This window comes from Impatiens glandulifera, chromosome 9, assembly GCF_907164915.1.
Source record: "Impatiens glandulifera chromosome 9, dImpGla2.1, whole genome shotgun sequence".
In the NCBI taxonomy this organism is placed as follows: Eukaryota; Viridiplantae; Streptophyta; class Magnoliopsida; order Ericales; family Balsaminaceae; genus Impatiens; species Impatiens glandulifera.
In genome coordinates this window covers 13,192,685-13,212,969 of record NC_061870.1, presented here as the reverse complement: position 1 = coordinate 13,212,969, position 20,285 = coordinate 13,192,685, and the positions used below count along the sequence as shown (strand labels likewise).

Here is a 20,285-nt window from a genome sequence, read left to right as displayed (position 1 = left end):
TACATTTCAAACCTAATCTAATATTATCCAAGCCAAATTACACCTAAACAAACAATATTTCATTCATATACATTTCAAACCTAATCTAACATTATTTCATTCATACACATTTCAAACCTAATCTAACATAATCTAACATAAATCAAACTTAAATCTAACATAAAACTAACATTCAACTAACCTAACCATATAATAAACCAACAATAACTAACCTTGCAGGAAAAGAGCGACGAAGAAGAGCGGCTGTAGGTAGATCGAACAATAATAAACCTATTAATCAAACAAAAACAACATAAACATATACCAAATCAATCCAATAATATAATCAATCCAAAACCTAAACTAACCAAAATCAAACATATTTTCAACCTAATCTAACATTATCTAACCAAATCATACAACCAAACTCAATATAACCTAAAACCAAATCCAACAACCAATTCCAAAAAACAAATCCAATAACATAATCCAATACATAATCTAAACTAATCAATCTAACAATATTATAAACCTAATCTAACAATTCAACATAATTAATCCCAAAACAAAATCCAACAATCCATTCCAAAAACCAAATCCAAATCATACATATATCAAAATAAAAAACCTAAACTAACTTTGAATCAACCATATTTTCAACCTAATCTAACATTATCTAACCAAATTATACAACCAAACTCAATATAACCTAAAACCAAATCCAACAACCAATTCCAAAAAACAAATCCAATAACATAATCCAATACATAATCTAAACTAATCAATCTAACAATAATATAAACCTAATCTAACAATTCAACATAATTAATCCCAAAACAAAATCCAACAATCCATTCCAAAAACTAAATCCAAATCATACAATATATCAAAATAAAAAACCTAAACTAACCAAAATCAACCATATTTTCAACCTAATCTAACAGTATCTAACCAAATCATACAACCAAACTCAATATAACCTAAAATCAAATCCAACAACCAATTCCAAAAAAAAAATCCAATAACATAATCCAATACATAATCTAAACTAATCAATCTAACAATAATATAAACCTAATCTAACAATTGAACATAATTAATCCCAAAACAAAATCCAACAATCCATTCCAAAAACCAAATCCAAATCATACATATATCAAAATAAAAAACCTAAACTAACCAAAATCAACCATATTTTCAACCTAATCTAACATTATCTAACCAAATCATACAACCAAACTCAATATAACCTAAAATCAAACATATATAACCTAAAATCAAACAATCAATTCCAATCCAAAAACATATATAATCCAAACTCAAACTAACCAAAATCAAACACAATACCAACCTAATCTAACCTAAATCAATTCAAATAACCAAATTAATATAACCCTAAAATCAAACAATCAATTAATATAACCACAAATAACCTAAAATCAAACAAAAAAAATTAACCTTGAAATCCACGGCTTGATCGGACGGAGGCAGCGGCGTCTTCCGCGGCTGTGGCTTGATCGGACGGAGGCAGAGCAGCCACGCGGAGCAGCGACACGGAGTTCAGGCAGATGTTGATTCGAAGGGGCAGCGTCGTCGTCGTCTTCTATGGATGCGTTGTCTTCTACGGCAGCGACGCCTTCTACGGGCGTTGTCTTCTTCGGCGCGGAAGCGAGCGGCGACGGGCGGACTAATCAGGGAGAGAGAAAGGAAGGAAAGAAACGGGGAAGAAAGAAGAGAAAGAGATAGGTTTTTTTATTTTAAATAGGTCAATTCCGAAAGTTTTATATAAAACTTTCGGAATTGATAAGGGTCATTTCCGAAAGTTTTATATAAAACTTTCGGAATTGATAAGGGTCATCTCCAAAAGTTATATCATTAACTTTTGGTTTTGATAGCTATTTCCGAAAGTTAATTATATAACTTTCGGAATTATCAATTGACAAATTGTTAAATTAATTGGTTTCTCACCTTCTAATGACCTTGAACAACATTAATTTAACACATTTGATATCCTTAAAATATTGCACAATCCATATGATCAAACATTACACACATTCATAAGATAATCAAACATAAACATTCAAATACACTTCTCTATAATAATCAAACACAATCATAAACATTTTAACATTAAACACAATATTAATTTTTAAAATACAACCCACACTTTATTATATTAGTTATGAGTCTATATTGGAAGGTAAAAACACTTTAATTTAAAAAATTGAGAAGTGATAATTCCGAGAGTTATATCATTAACTTTCGGAAATAGCTATCAAAACCGAAAGTTTTAGATAAACTCTCGGCCTTGACCTTAACCAGTATGTTTTTGGGGAAGGTTAAAACCTAAAGTTATATCATTAACTTTCGGTTTTGATAGCTATTTCCGAAAGTTAATTATATAACTTTCGGAATTATCACTTGACAAATTGTTAAATTAATTGGTTTCTCACCTTCTAATGACCTTGAACAACATTAATTTAACACATCTGATACCTTTAAAATATTGCACAATCCATATGATCAAACATTACACACATTCAGAAGATAATCAAACATAAACATTCAAATACACTTCTCTATAATAATCAAACACAATCATAAACATTTTAACATTAAACACAATATTAATTTTTAAAATACAACACAATTGATTATATTAGTTAGAAGTCTAGATTAGTAGGATAAAAACAAAATAATTTAACAAATTAGGAAGTGGTAAAACCGAAAGTTATACCATTAACTTTCGGTTTTGATGTGTATTTGCGAAAGTTTTGAATAAACCTCTCGGTCCTGACCTTAAACAGAATGTTTTTGGGAAGGGTCAAAACCGAAGGTTTATTTGAAAACCTTCGGTTTTTACCCTTACCCCTACTTAGAAATTTTTCCGATTTTTTTAAACATGGGTCAAAACCGAAGGTTTTCAAATAAACCTTCGGTTTTTACCCTTACCCATACTTAGAAATTTTTCCAATTTTTTTAAACGAGGGTCAAAACCGAAGGTTTTCAAATAAACCTTCGGTTTTTACCCTTACCCATACTTAGAAATTTTTCTGATTTTTTTAAAACAAGGGTCAAAACCGAAGGTTTTCAAATAAATCTTCGGTTTTTACCCTTACCCATACTTAGAAATTTTTAAGATTTTTTTAAACGAGGGTCAAAACCGAAGGTTTTCAAATAAACCTTCGGGTTTTACCCATACCCATACTTAGAAATTTTTCATATTTTTTAAACAAGGGTCAAAACCGAAGGTTTTCAAAAAAACCTTCGGTTTTTACCCTTACCCATACTTAGAAATTTTTCCGATTTTTTTAAACAAGGGTCAAAACCGAAGATGTTCAAATAAACCTTTGGTTTTTACCCTTACCATACTTAGAAATTTTTAAGATTTTTTTAAACAAGGGTCAAAACCGAAGGTTTTCAAATAAAACTTCGGTTTTTATCCTTACCCATACATAGAAATATTTCCGATTTTTTTAAACAAGGGTCAAAACCGAAGGTTTTCAAATAAACCTTCAGTTTTTACCCTTACCCATACTTAGAAATTTTTAAGATTTTTTTAAACGAGGGTCAAAACCGAAGGTTTTCAGATAAACCTTCGGTTTTTACCCTTACCCATACTTAGAAATTTTTCAGATTTTTTTAAACAAGGGTCAAAACCGAAGGTTCATTTGAAAACCTTCGGTTTTGACCTTTTAAACAAGTATCAAAACCGAAGGTTTAGTTGAAAACTTTCGGTTTTGGCCATGCTGTTTTTTTTAAAAAAAAGTGAAAAGAAAACAAAAAGAAAATAATTCATGAACACCATATTAAAAATCAAACCAAAGATAATAATAATTCATAATTATGAAAACAAAACACATAAAAATGTCATCGTTCGTACTGAAAAGAAAACACATAATTAATCAAACAATATAATCTAGAAATTATTAGATGGGGGGAGGAGGGGGTGGTTGATTCTATCGACTCCTCAACAATTCAAGTTGGTGTTCGAGATTCTCTAATTTCTGTGTCATTTCTGTGCCATTTCAGCCCTGTCCGCTTTAATTTCACTCAGCAATCGGCCTCTTTCCGCATCCCTCAATCGAATTTGCTCCATTTTCAGCGTCATATTTCTCACATCTTCCTCACGTGCCGCAATTTCTGTTTGTTCTAGCAAATTCTGGTAACACCGAGACAGTTTCTCCTGTGTACGCCGAAGACTATGCCATGACTCACCCATCCTAATTGCATTTTATATATATGTATATATATATATATTAATCAAACAAAATAACCGTAACCTAAATCTAATATAACTTAAATCAAACAAAATAACAAATCTAACAAAATCATATATATTTAACAAACTAACATAAATCTAATCTAAACAATAACGTACAAATCTAAATCAAACTACCAAACAAATAATTTAAACTAGCCTAAATCTAGATAATATAAACTACATGATAAGAAATCTAAATCTAATAATAAACAAAAAAAAAACAAATGAATCTAACCTGAACGCGAGAAGACAAGAAGAGAAGCGGCGGTGGAGGAGGCGGCTGCGGCGCGAAAGAGAGAGAAATGAGAGAATCGAATGAAAAGAGAAGGGTTAGGGTTTGTATTTATAGAGGTAGATACCGAAGGTTTTCATATTACTTTCGGTTTTCATATTAGTCAAAACCGAAGGTTTATTGAAAACCCTTCGGAAATAACTATTACCAAACTTAGAATTATTTTTAATTGTTTTGGGATGAGTCAAAACCGAAAGTTTATTGGAAAACCTTCGCAAACGAGAATTTCAAAAAAGGTAAAACCGAAGGTTCTTTGAATAACCTTCGCAATTAAATATCTCTGGAATTGCAAAACTGAAGGTTTTTCTAAAAACCTTCGCAATTAATCCACATCAAACACTTAGAATTATTTTTGGTTTTTTGGGAAGGTAAAAACCGAAAGTTCTACAAAGAACTTTCGGTACTAATTAGTAAAACCGAAGGTTTTACACTCCTCTCGGAATCTATTTTTAATACCGAAAGATTTGTTCCTCTCGGGAGTATTTAGGAGAGTTTTATAAAACATTCGGTAAAAACAGTCGGTAAAGGTCGATTTTTTACTAGTATAGGTTAAACTTGAAATTTCTCAATTTTTATTTATAATCTTTGAAAAGAAATACTTATATCATCGTTATTTTAAAATTTTATTTATTGATCAAAATAGGTGTCATGTATTTTTTTCTATTACATTTTTAATTCAATGATAAAATTAATTTATCAAATAGATCAAGGTGCGATTATAATTGGTTAAGTACATGTAAAAATTGAGATCAAATAAAATGAAAAAATCTATTAAAATGAATACAAACAAAACTTTCTACAATTATACAAAAACTAGATAATATATATACAAGTAAATAATATTAAATATTTTTCTAAGGTTGTTGTTAAAAGTTAAAATCAAGTTATTCAAATTTAGAAACATATTTTTATGATTATTTTTTTTATCTAAATTGTTTGAAAACTAAAATCAGTAACATATACAGTTTATAATTTATTTATATTAAATAAAATTTGAATAAAGAACGTAGCAGATATAAAACATTAATATAACTTTCCATTATTAATGTACTGTTGCTTCACTAATTGCTTGATTCCTGACCAGCATGAAAGGAAAAAGTCTCTACAAAGGTTAAGGGTTTATAAACAGGAGATTATCTTTAAATTATTTGGAGTAATAATCCAACATTCTCATCTCCCCTACATTTCTTCTACAAATCCTGAATTTATGGTTAAAGTTATAGGGTTCAAAACAGTAGAAACAAAAAAAAAATGTTTAGATAGAAATAATGGAATGACACAAATCTTTAAATTCGATATCTACTATAACTATGACTGAATAAATTCTATTTTTTTTTATAAACCGGCATTATGTAGTTAAAATAATAAATTTTATTATATGTAAACTAACTGATTTATTAAAAAACATCTTTGTTTTTATATTTAACATTTATTTATAATACATTGTCTTAATAATAATTAGATTAGTATGAGAAATCTAATTGTATTGAAACCAAATTCAATATTTTTATTTATATGGAAATAATATATTTTAAACCATATTTAAATGTGCAAAATAAACGACTAAACCAAAATTATTGACCGAACCGAAAAAAATAAATATACGCCGTTTTAATACAATTTTCTTGTATTAATCTAAAATTGTTTGTACAAAATAATTCAAACCATAATGTTAAATTAAATTTACAATAACTAAATAAACAAAATCTTGTACTAATTTTTATATATTTATTTTAAAATTTTTATTTATATAAGTTATAAAAATTGAATGATATAACAAACTAAATCTAAAACTAACCAAATATTTAATTAATTGATAAATCAATGTGTTTGATTATATGTTCAACTATGAAATTTAAACCATACTAATTAATTAGTTATACATCCATCAATTTTGTAAAAAAAAACAACCAAACCAAACCTGTAACCCGGGAAATCCCTTTTTAATTCGCAGCTTAGCTATGTCATGGACACGTGGTAATACGGACCGCGGGGTGACTCAAAATTCGATACGTTTAACCTTAGTTTACATGTCAAACATTCTTTTAAATTTAAATATTATTTTAAAATATTTTAACAATACATTTTTGTAAAATTAACTATATAAAAATAATAAATTTATAAAATAATAAATTGATTAAAGTCTAGTTTAAATTAATCCAGCATAATTAATTTAAAAAATTATTTATTTAAAAACAAAGTTGTCAAATAATTTTAGAAAAATCAGTAAAATGTACATGTTACTTTATACCAAAGTTTTCATAAAGAGTTCGTTATTTGGTTACGCTCGAAAAAAAAACTTTCATTTTATGTCCTCTATGCCCGTTGAAGACAGTTTTATTCATAAAGTAAACTCTGGCTACCAAATTTTTTATTTATAATATTTATTTCTTTTAATTAGTAGTTCGGGAGTCCTAAACAAAGATAAGTTTATATCACTTAAATAATTGTACAAAATTATTTAGAAGGGCATACATGCAATTGCGTTGATATAAGATTGAGTAAAAATCCTGAAAATATCAGAAAAGTAATAGAATAAATCCAAACTGGGTCTTAGTCAAAATATTTGTTTGAGAAATATCCCAAAAATATATAAAATTCATTTTCTTACCTCTCGAGATTTTTTAAAAATGGATTTGAGTCCCAAAATTACAAAAATTATTTTGAGCGTCGGCTCAAAGTAGGAACTGTCTTATGATCGGAATATTTGGGCTTGGGTCTGTTCATACTAATCTGGGCTCGGACGGGCTCGGTATAGACTGGGAGTGCTCTAGATCGGGGCTCATGACACTCGATCAAGGGACCGAAGGGTTCGACCTTGGGGTTCAGGAAGCTTGGTCCTGAACTCAGGTAGTTCGATCCTAGTTCTAAAAGTCTCGGTCCCAAATCTAACTTCCTCGGTTGTGGACGTAAGAGTCCCAGTCCTAGTTCATACCCCTCGGTCCTAGATTAGAATCCTCGGTAAGATTCATCGGTCCTTGCTCAAGAATACCAGTCTTAGGTCTCAGTCCTAATTTAAGAACAACGTTCCTTAGTTTCAGTCCTAGATCGACTTTCTCGGTTCTTGATCCTAGTCAAGACCGAGAGTTCTCGATCCTGGTCCTACAAGACTCGGTCATCGGGGATCGAGTGTTCTTCATTTGGTATAAAGAAGTGCAGGTTTGTAACTTTTGATATTGATCATGAAATCATGATTTATAAGTTGCAAACAACTCATATGATTGTAGGGATCATAATCCCTAACACTAAACACGATTAATCAAACTTTATAATAATTGATTTTTCAAAATGATTTTTAGGGAAAAATTTGGGACTTTTTGATTTAGGCCATCTAATGGCCTAACTTGTTCCACCAACTTTGAAATTATGTTTATAGTCGAACACAACCAAAACAAGAACATCAATTAAGCTTTATAAAAAATTTTAAAACTGAAATTTAAACTTATTTTTTTAAAATTTCAGTTGGATCAAATATGACGGGATGTTGATTTTATAATTTAAAAATCACCCTAACATGTTTACAAACATGTTAGGCAACTATTTGAATAAAAAAATCAAGCTTAATGCTTAAGAATACGAAATTCAAAATTTCTAGATTTTCAATTCAAATTTTAGTTTTTCGATTTAGGTTGAATTGATGAAATCTTTTTCGTCAGAAAGCATAGAAATCATTTAGGAAATGATCTCAAACAAAGAAAACGCAAAATTGAACCCTAAATATGATCAACCCGATCAAACTTGGGAAAATTCAATTTTGAATCACAGATTGAATTACAATGGATCTGGAAGCATACAAATGATTAGAGAACACTTCAATGATGAGTACGAACTTTTCTCAATCCCTGGATCGAAGCATAACTCCCCGGAAAAGTTTAAAAAAAATTGCCAGAGTTCTTGATAATTCTTCGATTTAGGATGTAATGTTTGATGGATTGGAAGAATATCACATAGAGACTATTTATACAAGGTTAGGTCAGTTATCATGGACGAATTCAACTTCAATTTTCGAAGTTGTTCTTCCCTGTTTCTATTTTGTCCTTAGCAGCGTAGGTAGAGCGTATGTTTTGATTATTGATCTTGAAGAAATGATGGAGAGGAGGAGACGTGCACATGGGTGAAAGAATGGAGGGATAAGTTTGAGAAACGAATGACATAAGCCTTCTAGAAGGTCGTTGGCGTTGAGCGCCCTCTAGCATTTGCGAAGAAGAAGAACAAAACTACGTCATTGTGTTTTAATTGATTGCTCCATTGACGATCCTCCAGTGCTTTGGTGATCGAGTTAACGGGGTTAGCGCCCCGTTAGTTAATCCGGTGTAGACCAGGCGCGCGCGTGCTTTCGCTACAGCGGGGTACGTAGCGTGCTCCTGGTACAGCGCTGATCTGATGACCTTGAATCATGTTGCAACATTTAAATATAATTTCAGTCATTCATGATTATCAATTTATATTTTTAATAAAAGAGTTATTTGAAAATGAATTTTTAACACTTTTTTGCGTTTTTTTTACCAATTTAATACACACAAATATTTTTGACAACATAATAAAAATTATGTTCATTTATTTTATTTTTAGGTATTTATTTAATTGTTTTAAGCTCTAAATTATACATAATTTATGTTTAAAATCATAATTAAATAATTTCAATCCATTTTTGGGTAAAATAAATACAACATTATTACTTCAAATTATCTTTTAAATTTTTTATAATTAGATTTTAATTATCACAATAATTAACCCTAATTTAATTTTTAATTTCTTTTTGTATTATTTTGAATCTAAAAATTTAAAATATTATTTTAATATTATTATAAATAATATTATTATTATAAGTTGAGGTATGTCAAATTTTTATGGTTATAAATCCCGAAGCATTAACACTCACATTTATTTTAATCTCCATGGAATGTCTTTTCTTGGACAAAGTAATTTTCTTTGAAGGCAATTGAAGAACACTAAAAATGTCAAATACTGATAAGTTTTATGGTTGTTAGAGCATCTCCAGCGCACAAGACCTTTGCCCTCTTATTTTGTCAAATCAATCTTCCACTTCAGCAAAAAGCGGGCACATGTACTTGAGGAAAACACTCCTTCTGCCCGCTCTTTTCTCTAAATAATTTAAATGTGAATTTTATTTATACTATTTTAAATAAATAACTAATTTATATACTATTATAACTAATATTCCTATATTACTATATTATAGGAACAAATTTTATTCAATATTTATAGTACTAAATTATATTACCGTTACAATTTATAACGGATATAAAACATGGTAATATAATTAATAGAAAAATATATTAATTTATTTAAAATATATATTTACTAATTAAATATATATATAACTAATATAAAATAAAATAAAATATAAAATATTTTTATAATTAAAAATATATTATATTATTAAATTACAAAAATAAATTTGAGAATATATAACTAATTTTCTTATATTATAGGAAAATTTGAGAATATATAACTAATATTTCTATATTATAATAAAATATAAAATATTTTTATAATTTAAAATATATTATAATATTTTTATAATTAAATATATAACTAATATTCCTATGAGTTGGGCACGACCCTCTTTGCTTTTACATACAGTTCATAAAATTAAAAAAAGTAATGACCTGCCTTTTTCCACGCTGTCCGAGATGCGCGGGCACAAGTCATGCGTGGAGATGCTCTTATATCACAAAATCTTGATTCTAGTTTTTTCTTGTTTTTTTAATTTACTTTATTTGATAAATTGTATAGAAGAAAATGTAAATGATTATGGGGCTTAATTGAGATATTGCTAATAATAGGCTATCTGCAAAGCCCAAAAATAAGCACAAAGTTTTTTTGGTTTTATTTTAATTTAGTTTATTCATTATTGTAACAGCTAAAACAAAGTTTTTAAAGCTGTTGTTCTTAAATAAGGAAATGCAATAAAAATGACATTTATTTTGATTCTTCTTCTTCTTATTATTTAAGAGGTTAGAACAGGAGGCTTCATTTCATTCTTGATTGCGGTGGCTAACTCATCATAAGCTGTTCCCCATGCAGCCTTTAACTCCGGTGACCATATTTCCGGTACAGCTTCCTTTATAGTCTCAAGTAAAGCAAATCTTACCACCTAAAAAATATATTAGAAAAATGGTTTCAATATTAATTAAATGGATGATATTGAAATTTAAATATTTTTATTACATTCATTTTCAGAAATAATTATATTTATTGGAAAATTTCCAAAAATAGAAGACACTCAGGGACTGATCTTTTACTCACAAAATGATGATAGTGAATGTGAAGGAGAGTATGGGTAGCTAAAATACTAAAAGAGAGGAAACTTGATAATTAGATAGCATAGTTAACGAATTCGGCCAGATGAAAAACTCAGCGACCAAAACATTAGAAAATTAAGTCGATGCTTAAACTATTTCTTTAGCAAAACAAGGTAAATCATCTCCGAAATATGAATCATTATGTAAGGTTACAGTCCTTTTCATATGAGAAGGTGGTGTGATTGAAATTGACTCAAGTCATTACTTGTTTGTGCGATCGTTTCTCAAATTTTGTTGTTCTCTAGTGGATTCCGAGTTATGCCATCTTTTGTGCGACTATTTTCATATGAAGCTTTCTTTTGGTCTTGTTTTTTATCGTCTTATCTTTATAAGCGTTTTAAACAATGATTATTGAAGTCGATAAGTTTTGTGCTGGAAATGGTTCAAAGGCATATTTGGGTCTCACTAACAACTTTGTCGATACTTTTAGGATTGTGTTACGACTTGTTTCGTAAGTTGTGTTTATGGGTTCTTGATTCCAAGAATCGAGTTCTTGATCTCTAGGACCGGATGGAAATATATAATCAAAGGAAGCAGAAGGGTTTTGTAATAAAGAATTTGGGATGAGGGGATAGAAGAACCAAGGGTGAGAAGAGAAATATTGTTGGTCTATACCAAACAGTCCCAAATAAATAATCAAAACATAATAGATAAATGAGGGGTGAAAAAGTAAAGAACTTTCACAAGTAATTTCATATATTCATTATTCCATTCATGGGTCCTTGGGGAAGAGTGATCAACTTTTTATAGGTGATGTCTTGCATTAGAATATTCGGTTACAACTACTTAGAAAATAACAGAAATCGGTTTGTAAAATAGAAAGGAGAAACAAAACAAAATATTAAAAAAACAAACAGAAATCTAGCCCAAGTGCACACTACCGATGGAGGGTGCTGAAATTGTATTTGGGACCGTGACACCTATTTCTAGACCGTAGCAGATTGTTATGATAAATTTTGTAGTGGTTGGGAGAACACCTTACGTCATAGGTTAAGATATTTAAGATCATTTATTTGAATTTAGCGTCATGATTTTAATTCGTAGTGTGATTCTTTGGGTTTTTTTGTTGGTTGTTATTATCGAATTTTTGTGTTGTTACCCTTTATTGTAATGGAGAACTACTTCAAACATTTTTCTTCATTCATTTAGTTGCGACCGCGAGAATGATTAATGAAAAGTCTATACATTGTTAAAAAAAAAAAAAAAGCTTTCCAAATTAGTCAAATATATAAACAAATTGATGTTGTTTAGAATTAGAAATATAAAATTTAATATAACAATCTGTCTAACTTGATTAATAAAATCCCTATTCAGAATTACAAGACAATAGTACAATAATGTGATTGTTTTGACTCAAAGATAACATCATCTGTAATATTTTATTAACTATTTAAAAATATTTAGATCACTTCCTCCAAGGAGTATCTAAGGTTTATTTATTATCAGATAAAAATATGGTTTATTTATCCGTAAAATAATTTGTTATATTAAATTAAATAATAAAATATTACAATAAAAATTAAAAAATAATCTTTCTCTCAAAGAAAACAAAGTATTTAGACTATAATCAGAATCATGTTTAGAAAACAATTTATACAATGATCAAGAAATCAATCATATATAAAAAAAAGTTATAATTATGTGTGAAACCATCATAAAACATAAATTTTAAAGATCCAGTACATATTTCCATTTTTATTTTGCTAATAATCTATTTTAGATTAGAGTAATGATATATACAACATCCTTATACAACACATTCGCATAGTACCTACCTCATTTGAAAAAAAATATATTTTTCTCTCTTGTATTTTTTTTAAGATATATTTTCTCTTTTTACCAAATAAGATAGGTGTTGTGTGAAGATGCTGTATGTATCATTACTCTCTAGATTATTATCCAGATAACATATAATTTTCTGAACAAATATACATTTGTTTATTTAAAATTTAAGTTATAATTAATTTGTCAAATAGTACTTTATTGGTTGCATTGTCAATTAAAACTTGTTTAATTTTATAAGTCCCTAAAGTTATGATTAATGGCTAAATAACTCCTTAAAATCTAGTCAATATAGGATTTAATTAATCAGTCACTATGAATACTTTTTGAAAAGTTAAAGTGGACAAAGTAAAGTTGGGTATCTTTCTTTTTTGCTTTTTATTTTAATTGTTTTTTTTTTATAAAATTATAAGATGGAACATTTTAAAGTTATATTCATCAAACAGTTGTAGTCCCAAATTTCAACTTATATCATAGTAAATTTATTATGAGATCTAGTAGTAAAAAGTAAAAAAATCCTTTTATTTTTGTTCATCACCGTTTACTTTTAATTAAGACATTCTTAGTTAAAATTAAAATTGAGATATTAATTTCTCTCTTTCAATTTCAATTGAGACATTAGTTTTCTAGGGCTTGTTCGGTCTAGGTTATTTAAATAACTTGGAAATTCCAGAGAAAAAAAAAATGATTATTGATAATTATTTGTGATAATTTTGAGAAAATAATAATGTTTTTTGGGTAAAAAGACTTAAAGGGTATTAATATATATAAATAAAATAAATAATTATAATTTAAAATATAGGGTATTTTAGTATTTTGGTTAATGAATGGATTGATTTTAAGGATGAAAAGGGGAGTGAAGTGACAATTGATTTGGTTGGATTATTTTAAAAACCCAAATACGAACAAGGCCCTATAATAGAGATTATTTCTACTTAAGTTATATATATTGAAGAAGGGAATTAGATTTAAAATTACCTCAAAATGCTCAGCAGCTACATTATATTTGAAATGATTTGCTCCCAGTGACTGTAGAGTTGATTCACTGACTGTCACTTTTCCAGCCTTCCTGAGTTGAATAGCTGTTTTGCATGTCTGCATATATAAATAATATAATCAACAAATTATAATAATGGGCTCCATTTATAAACAATTTATATATGAAACTAGATCTGAATCTGGGTTAGTATAAGAAAACAGATAAATTTCTTAAAAATATATATAATTAAAGTTTCTTAACCAAATATAAATGAGGAAAAAGAAAGAATGGTGAGTACCATAGAAAAGACAATGAGAGCATGAGATTTGAGCTTAGGGTTTTGATGAAGGGGAAGATCTGAATCCTTCAAGAATGAGAATAGCCCTTTGGCTGCTGGTGCAATCTCAAATATCCTATAGATTTATTAATTTCTAATCAGCATATATAAATTAATAAAATGAACTGATTAATTAATTCATACTTTAAGAAGAAGTTAAGGGCCAATTCTCCAGCACGCAGCTTCATTAAATCATATGATTTCAACACTAGAGCTTCATCTTCTTCTGTAAACGCCATCGTCACCTGCAATCGTTAGTGAGTTGTGAGGTTCTTGTGTTTGTGTGTCTGAAAGAGATAAAGATAAGAGAGAGGAGAGAGAGATTACCTTTTGAGAGATATAGATTTGTTTGTTTCTACAAATACAACTTTCTCATGAGGTAGTGTGTCATATGTATATATACAAAATAAAATAAAATAAAATAACTAAAATCTCATTTAGTGCTTGTTTGACTTTGTTTATTAGTCTCTAGCCGAAGCTAGTTGATATAATAGTTTGAACAAATAAAATATTATAAATAAATTGAATCAAATATGTTTCTTAGAATCAAATATAGTTGCACGATTAGCTCACTGTTGAACAGAATAAGTTTTGTTCAACTTACAGTATATTAAAAAATATTACTCAGCTAGACAATACTTTGATTCTAACTCTCTCTTGATAAACACACAGTAAAGCAAAAAGCAGTTCTTAAGATTGTAAGTTCAGTAGATCTCTTGTATGCGTATTTCTAAGAGTATTGATGGATCGATGATTCATCCGTTGTCCTTGAAGATCTTTAAATAGAGAGCAGGTACCAACGGTTGACTCTTCTATAATGACACGTGGTTAACTTTCATTGGAACGCCACCATAGTACACAACATACTCTGAGCACCAGGATCGTGGCCGTACCAATCTGATAGTGCGTCAAATATTCTTCTAGGATATTCCTGCAAGAAACAAGTAGTGGGAAGAATATTTGATTACGTGGCATTGGATGATTGATGCAACTGGCTGTCGTACTGCTCTACACGGAAAGTGGATCAGGAGTAGCATACAGCTAGTTGATCGTGGATAGATGGATGTTAGCTTCAAGCAACTATTTAAGCATGGCATTAGACGTTTTTCAATTAGACTGACAAGTCTAATGAAATTAGATGCCCCCGTCTAATAGTAGGATCCATTAGACCACCTAGTCTAATGGGATTAGATGACACGTCTAATTACGATTCCCTTCAGACTAATCTGAAGGAGTTAGACTGCACGTTTAACTCTCATCTGTTAGACGACACGTCTCCCTTAAGACTAATCTGAAGGAGTTAGACTGCACGTCTAACTCTCATTTGTTAGACGGCACGTCTAACTACGTCTCCTTTCAGACTAATCTGAAGTAGTTAGACTGCACGTCTAACTCTCATCTGTTAGACGACACGTCTAACTACGTATCTGTTAGACTGCACGTCTAACTACGTATCTGTTAGACTGTACGTCTAACTACGTATCTGTTAGACTGCACGTCTAATTACGTATCTGTGAGACTGCACGTCTAACTACGTATATGTTAGACTGCACGTCTAACTACGTATCTTTTAGACTGCACGTCTAACTACGTATCTGTTAAACTGCACGTCTAACTGCGTCTGTTAGATTACACGTCTAACTACGTCTCTATTAGACTGTACGTCTAACTACCTCTGTTAGACTACACGTCTAACTACGTCTGTTAGACTGCACGTCTAACTCAATGTGTCTAATAGTCAATCAGTCTAATGAGCCTCATTTAGACTTAGTCTAATATAACATGTTTTCGATACACCTGCACCAAAAACTATTAGATGACTTAAATTAAGTTTTATACACACTCATCATCAAAATCCAATAGTCAGAATACTTTGACCCTTAGTCAAAATAATTTGACCCAACACAATGACCACGGAGTTTCAGAAAGCTCCTAGGAACATTATGAACATCATCTTAAGGTGTGATTCAACATGGATGATCTTGGTTTTCATCAAAATAGTTTAGGACCAAAAATCGGGTTTTTCGTTTTAAAGTTGTAATGAAGTATATGAAGCTTTCCAATAACTTCCTTATACTTTTTTTCCCAAAAAAAACTTCCTTATAATTCATATGATTGATTGGTACTAATAAATGAACACTGACTATTCATTTTCACTAATTCAAGAACTCAAAATTTTTATTTAATTTGAAAATTTTGATTTTAATCAAACATGATCAGGATAGATTAAACATGATCCAAATAGTTTCCCAACATCATTAGAAACATGTTGGGAAGCTTTTTGGGCTGTTGTTCTTGAAGATTAGCCCAAGAACAGAAAACCTGATTTTCAATTTTTCCAAATTCAAATTTGGGTTTTTTTTGTTTAAGACCGATTGATCAGTTCTGACTTTCACAGAAATCTTATAAATGATCCTATAATTTATTTTCAATCAACAAATTCAAAAACTAGACAACCGATCACTATACTGGAGTGCGAGACATGACCGCTACACTTACCACTCACCCACGCTAGGTATAATGTTCTGTTTGGAATCATTATAGTTTTCTATCTTTTGATTAATGGAGAATCACCAAGTCTTTGTAGCCTTCCATCTCGCCTTGGTCGTCCGTTCGTCCGTAAGCCGCCCGAAAGGAACTGTAGCCCTTCTCTCACATAAGGGTTGTAAGGTCATTCAAATAGAATAAATAGATGTTATACCTCAGACTCCACTAAAGCAGTTTTTTCTAAGACTGACTGAACATGAGTAACCCCTATCAGTTCATAAGAAAGGTACTATGTATCAAAGGCGGCGGGATAACCGAGGAATGGCTTGTTAAAGTCCTACCACGATTATGAAAACTGAAATATAAAAGTTTCAATTTTAAAATAGAAATATGAATTAGATGATTAAAAGTTTACCAAGTGTTGGAGAACACTCCTTAGGCCTTAAGAAAGCTTTTGGGATGCCTGGATCCAAGCTTTAAGGCCTTACACAAAAATTCTAAAAATCCAGAATGTTGGAGCTTAAATGGCGAATTTTCTGAAACTTTTGATTTGTGGCTTAAGATGTTATCTTTTGGCTTTCGAATTTTTAAGGGAGGCTATATATAGCCTTTTGGAGCCGGTTGAGAAGCAAGTGTTCTTGAATTAGTCAAACACCATTCATGGTGTTTTGGCTATTCTTGATCTAACTTGCTGATATAGGTTATGATTGTGATCCTAGACTTAGGGAAAATGATCACCAAAGTAGGGTGATCATTTCAGTTTTTGAATGGAGTCAAACTATCTAGAAACGATCGAGTTCCATCTTTGAAAAATCAAAGATAGTTTTGGATGTATATCCTCTCGGAGTTGCGATAAAGACGAATGTCGTATGGGAAACAACGTCATTTTGGGTGCAAACGTGACGTGTAGCAGTCCGTTAGCGTTCCGTCCACGTTCCGTCGCATTCCATGCGCTCCATTGCATTTCAGCTAGAAGTGTGTTAGATGATTTACTATTTTGCGGGCACGATCTCCTTCCGTTGCAACAGGCGACACAGGCAGTGTTGGGGCTTATGATGAAAATCTAGCTCATATCCGATGGTTGTAATTTGTGTTGTGGCGAATCCTTTGGGTTTCGGCTGCACTTGATTACTGATTTTATTTTTAATTTAAAACCTTAAGAGTTTATTTGAAATTGATTTTTCTTTCACCCTTTTGGATTTATTTTTAAATCTTTAAAATACACAAAATATTTAAAATAAATATGAAAAATACTTTCCCAATTTTTAAATTTATTTTTTTTCATATTTTTAGGTTAAATAAATAATTTTAGGAGATAAAATGGGTACCAAATTTCATCCTAAATTATTTATGTTAACCCTTTATTTTTCTAAAATTAATTTAAGATAAAATGATTAAAACATTTATCCCAAATTATTTTATTTATTTTATTTGGCCACTATCCTTAATTAATTAGGATTTAATTACCATGATAATTAATCCAATTATTTGTTTAATTGGGTTTTGGCCTTGGAGTTAATTATTTTTATTTTATTTATTCAAAAATATATCAAAATAATTATTTTAAAATTTTAAATTAGGTATGTAAATTTTTAGTGCTTACAACAATCATTTACTTTTTTTAATAGGGTAAGGATATAGATATAGTCATAGGCATTTGAAAAATCAATTCCTATTTAACATGAATATATACAAATTATTCAAGATAGTCATGTACACATGGTTAATGTCTCTTAACAGGACATAAGTGGGATATGAAAGTTGTAGTACGTAACTTTCACATGAGTTATTAACAAGTAACGTCCTGAGGTGATCATATGTGTATGTTCGCGAGACTATCAACTGATAAGTCTTGGTGAAAGCCGACAAGATTTCTTATAGTGTTTACTGACAAGTAATTCTTAGTGCAATCATATACAAATAATCATTGTACTATCAACAAATAGGTTTTTGTGTTTGTGAGTTTAGGAAATGCACCTATTTAGAAATAGGATTTTGTTTATATATATTGAAATAAGGTTTGAACGCATCATGTGTAAATGACTGCGATACTTGTCGATAAACAAGGTTTTGAATACCTATCGAGTGATAGGGTTTGGATATCTATCGAGTGATAAGTTTTGGTACCTATCGATTGATAGGGTTTTGATACTTATTCGAGTGATAGAGTTTTGGTACCTATCGTGTGATAGGGTTTTGATACTTATTCGAGTGATAGGGTGTTGATACAAATTCGAGAGATAAAGTTTTGATACCTATTCGAGTGAAAGGGTTTTGATACCTATCGAGTGATAAAGTTTTTGGTACCTATCGAGTGATAGAGTTTTGGTACCTATCGAGAAATAAGGGTTTGAATTACCTATGAAGGGATAGGTTTTGAGATACCTATCGAGGAATAGGGTTTTTGTAGATCATTTACGCATGATCTTGGTTCATGTCGACGGATAATGCTTGGATACCTTTTTAGAGATAGGGTTTTCGCATCTTGTGAATTATAAGATATGCCTATTCATGAATGAGATTTTTATTGGATATCTATCGAAAGATAGGGTATGGGTACCTATCGAGTGATAGGTTTTTCTTAGAGTACCTATCGAGTGATAGGGTTTCTGAAACCTATCGAGTGATAGAGTTTTTGATACTTATTGAGTGATAAAGTGTTTGATACATATCGAGTAATAGAGTTTGGATGGATCATGTCCGAATGATCTCATTTTTTTCGACAGACAAGATTGTTAATGGATCATGTACGAATGATCTATGTGTTTATCGATAGACAAGGATTTTGAACAGAATCATATATAAACAATGTCTCGACCTATCAACGAAAAGGTTTTTTTCGAAATTGTATACAAACAATGTCTCTACCTATCGACGTATAGGGTTTAGTGGATCATGTACGTATGATCTCAGGTTTTTTCGACAGAAAAGAATGTTAACGGATCATGTACGAATGATATATGTGCTTATCAATAAACAAGGCTTTGGAAACAGAATCATATATAAATGTTGTCTCGATCTATCGACATATAAGATTTTAATACTTATTCACAAATAAGATTGAAAATGGGATCGTGTAGGAACGATCTCACGTACCAATCAACAGATAGAGTTTTGAAAGAATTGTATACAAACAATGTCTTGAGATATCGAAAAATAGGGTTTCGGTGGATCATGTACGTATGATCTCATGTTCTTGTCAACATACAAGATTGTTAACCGATTTAGGTTATGATTGCGATCCTAGGCTTAAGGGAAATGATTAGGGTATAATTCCAGTTTTTGAATGGAGACAAACCCTCAAGAGATGACCAAGTTCCATCTTTGAAAAATCAAAGATGGTTGTGGATGTCTATCCTCTCGGCGTCGCGATGAAGACGAAAGCCATAGACGAAACATCGTCATTTTGGATGCAAACACGAACTCAGAGCGGTCCATTAGCATTTTGTCCGCGTTTTGTCGCGTTCCAGGCACTCCGTTGCATTTCAACTAACGGGGCATTAGTTGATTTGCTGCTTCACGGGTAAGCTTTCCTTTCGTTGCAGCGGGCAACACGGGCAGCTCTAGGGCATTGGATGAAAATTCAGCGCATATTCAATGCTTGTAATTCCTGTTGCAACGAATTATTTGAGTTTCGGTTGCACTAGATTACTAATTTTATTTTTTATTTTAATACCTTAAGTGTTTATTTGAAATTGATTTTTCTTTCACCCTTTTGCCTTTATTTTTAAATCTTTAAAATACACAAAATATTTAAAATAAATATGACAAATATTTTGCCAATTTTTTTTACATATTTTTGGGTTAAATAAATAATTTTTGGGGATAAAATGAGT

General features: G+C 30.2%; 1 protein-coding gene across 1 annotated transcript; it reads right to left on the bottom strand.

The window, feature by feature from the left end:
• Window positions 1-10,368: 10,368 nt before the first annotated feature.
• Window positions 10,369-14,320, bottom strand: LOC124915176 (hemoglobin-2-like). The gene is made up of 5 exons (XM_047455845.1): window positions 14,290-14,320; window positions 14,107-14,207; window positions 13,924-14,038; window positions 13,625-13,741; window positions 10,369-10,656 (listed from the first exon to the last, which is right to left on the bottom strand). The coding sequence occupies exons 2-5, from the start codon at window positions 14,199-14,201 to the stop codon at window positions 10,510-10,512; spliced, it is 474 nt and encodes a 157-aa protein (XP_047311801.1). The 5' UTR covers window positions 14,202-14,207; window positions 14,290-14,320; the 3' UTR covers window positions 10,369-10,509.
• Window positions 14,321-20,285: the final 5,965 nt, after the last annotated feature.

Coding starts and splice junctions, on each gene's coding strand:
- LOC124915176 (XM_047455845.1), bottom strand. CDS start 14,201: ATGGCGTTTACAGAAGAAGATGAAGCTCTAGTGTTGAAATCATATGAT. Junction 13,742..13,923: donor CTCTCATTGTCTTTTCTATG/GTACTCACCATT, acceptor TTATATATGCAG/ACATGCAAAACAGCTATTCA. Junction 10,657..13,624: donor TAGCTGCTGAGCATTTTGAG/GTAATTTTAAAT, acceptor TATATTTTTTAG/GTGGTAAGATTTGCTTTACT.